The sequence below is a fragment of the Hipposideros armiger genome, unplaced genomic scaffold, assembly GCF_001890085.2.
Source record: "Hipposideros armiger isolate ML-2016 unplaced genomic scaffold, ASM189008v1 scaffold_291, whole genome shotgun sequence".
Taxonomy (NCBI): domain Eukaryota; kingdom Metazoa; phylum Chordata; class Mammalia; order Chiroptera; family Hipposideridae; genus Hipposideros; species Hipposideros armiger.
Genome location: NW_017731641.1, coordinates 1,862,612 through 1,865,052, shown reverse-complemented (window position 1 = coordinate 1,865,052; position 2,441 = coordinate 1,862,612). Strand labels below are relative to the sequence as shown.

General features: G+C 40.2%; 1 protein-coding gene across 1 annotated transcript in view; it reads right to left on the bottom strand.

Annotated features, from left to right (window-relative positions):
- The window catches only part of FEZ1 (fasciculation and elongation protein zeta 1), a 55,525-nt gene that overhangs the window by 49,468 nt on the left and 3,616 nt on the right, over positions 1-2,441 (bottom strand). The window contains exon 2 of the mRNA XM_019658870.1: positions 1,192-1,308. Within this exon, the coding sequence (XP_019514415.1) occupies positions 1,192-1,308 (117 nt within the window). The remainder of the gene's footprint in view (positions 1-1,191; positions 1,309-2,441) is intronic.

Below are 2,441 nucleotides of genomic sequence, written 5' to 3'. Positions count from 1 at the left end.
ATTATTAGCACATTACTGACTTTGAACAACTTTTTGGATTCTTTCAAATCCTTAAATAGAATCAATACTATCTCTGCCTTCTATATGAGGAAACTGAACCTCTATGAAGAGAATTAACTTTCCTAAAAACCACAGTTATCTGCCAGCTTTTCCTATCTGGTTATTTGGTATTTACTTGTCTTCATCTCAAAGTGTGGCTAACTACAGGCCATCTATTTATTGTGTGGACTTTATTTTTTAACGTTTTAACCCCATAATTCCATCTGAAGAACAGGAAACTGTCATTGTTCTCACATGTTTGGCCCCTCTGTCTCCAGAGCACTAGTAAGAGGGCTGGTAGGGACCGCAACGACGCAGGAGGTGGGGTGAGGACTGTTTATTCCCATTTTGTAGTGGCCCCTAAGAGGCTCTGGCCTCCAGGTCAAATCTCTTACGATAAAGGAAAGGGTGATCACACGTTAGCAAAGAAGAGATTCTGAAATCTTTTCTAAATTTAAAAACAGTAAATACATATTCAAGTTTGGCTCTGTTCTAATGCCTAGAACTTCCATGCCCTGACTAATCTGAGACAAGTTGATATCTCAGCCAATTCCCTACTATCCAAACAGTCCCAAATGAGAACGAAAGAAATCAAAACTTCAAAGGGAATTGGTGCATTTGCTTTATGATTTGTGCTACCTTTAAGGAGCTTAGTTTGACCAAGCATTTCATAGATTTTGCTTTAAACTTCTATCATTTAACTCTAGTTCACCCAAAACATTTTCATTTGTGGATGAAATAGTCCCCTAAATACTAAACCTACACAAGTTTATTAGAACACTAGAGCTATGCTCAGGAGAATCACAACCAAGTGAGACAGTAAATCATCTATTTCCTTTACCTCATCCAGTTGAAATATCTGGATAGATGTCTAAAAAACAAAGTACGTAATTCAATTCTGATTTTTATTTTAAGTTGTAAAGCTTTAGATACACCGACTGCCTAGAAAACAGTGTTATTTTCTCCCTTCCTAGATTCTTCTCTCTACACTGTCCCCAAATCATATTTCCTCTCTAAGTAATTATTCAAACTTTGGTCTTTTAGTTGAGACAGCCAATGAGGCACACAAGTCAGAAAAATCAGGATGATTTTTCATGTGACAGTAATTGACATTAAGTGGCCTCTNGGGGGAGGTGGGGGGCAGAGAGGTACCTCAGTGTCAGAGCTGTTTCCATTCAGAGCCTCGATGTTTGGGTCCCTCCAGTCTTCTGAGAGTGAAGGGATGTAATTGTCTGTCAGAGCATCCCAAACCCTGTAAACAAAGAGAAGCTCTCATTAGCGCACATCTGTGGCTGGGCCCCGCCTGGAGGAAGGAAGAAAGAGCTGAGCCAGGGGAGGAGAGAAGCTTCTGTGTGTGCCAGGCTGAGGTCATCTGCCTTCCAGCATGCAGGAGCAAAGCAGCTTAGAAACTGAATTAGAGGCACCACGAGGAGAGAAAAAAAACCAAGAGAATGGACCCAGGCCAGGAGCTTCCATGAGAAAGGTGTGTGCTTCAGAGAAGAGGAATTCCTCACCACTGAGATACAAATGGTAGAGTTTACAATCAAACCACACCTGGCAATAAATAAATTGTCCCAGAAAATAAATCTGCCCCTCAACCAAATAGTTCATGTTTCATGAACCTGAGAAATGTCCTCTTCCTTTCCTATGGGCAGAGAGTTACAAGAGAAATAGATAGAGAGAGATAGAGACAGAGATAGAGAGATAGAGATAGAGATTTGGGCAGATTTTCAGGCTGGATCACAACAAGATCAGGGTGATCATCTAGTGCCAATGCTGTTAATGCCTACTTATTACCCAAAATTCTTAGCAAGCCCACTGGTGGCACAGTCCTGCTCTCCAGCAATGCAGAGTCTAAGTGTGCCATGTCTCCATCATGGACGTTCTAAGGCAAATATATGAAAGGAACCAATAAATACACCTGTGTCTACACAGTTACTTTTCAGTGGGGGAAGATGGGGCTCCCTTTATTACATTTCCTTTTAAAATTCTGATAGGCACATTGTAAGAAAGGGTTTTCTATAATTCTTGTTGCTTAACTCACTTCTTTCAGAAATTTCTTTGGGGGAAAAAAGGGGGTGGGAAAACCATGAAGTCACACATTCTCACACACAGGAAAATAAATAAATTAGTCAACGCCAAGAGATTAATGTAAATCCGTAAACCATGCTTCTAAAATCATGCCATCCATGAAAGCCACCAATGCCGGCGTTAATATTAGATAATACTAAATGAGGGCTCCGTGCAGTGTCCTTCAGGTGCCTATGCAAGTCAAACATGAGTGATACCTATGAAGCCAAGGAAGGTATACTAATATGTGGAAATAGCCACTCAAAAATAAGAAGTGTGTATACATATGGATCAAATTTAAAACATGACAAATATGGGTTAAAATGCTGAAA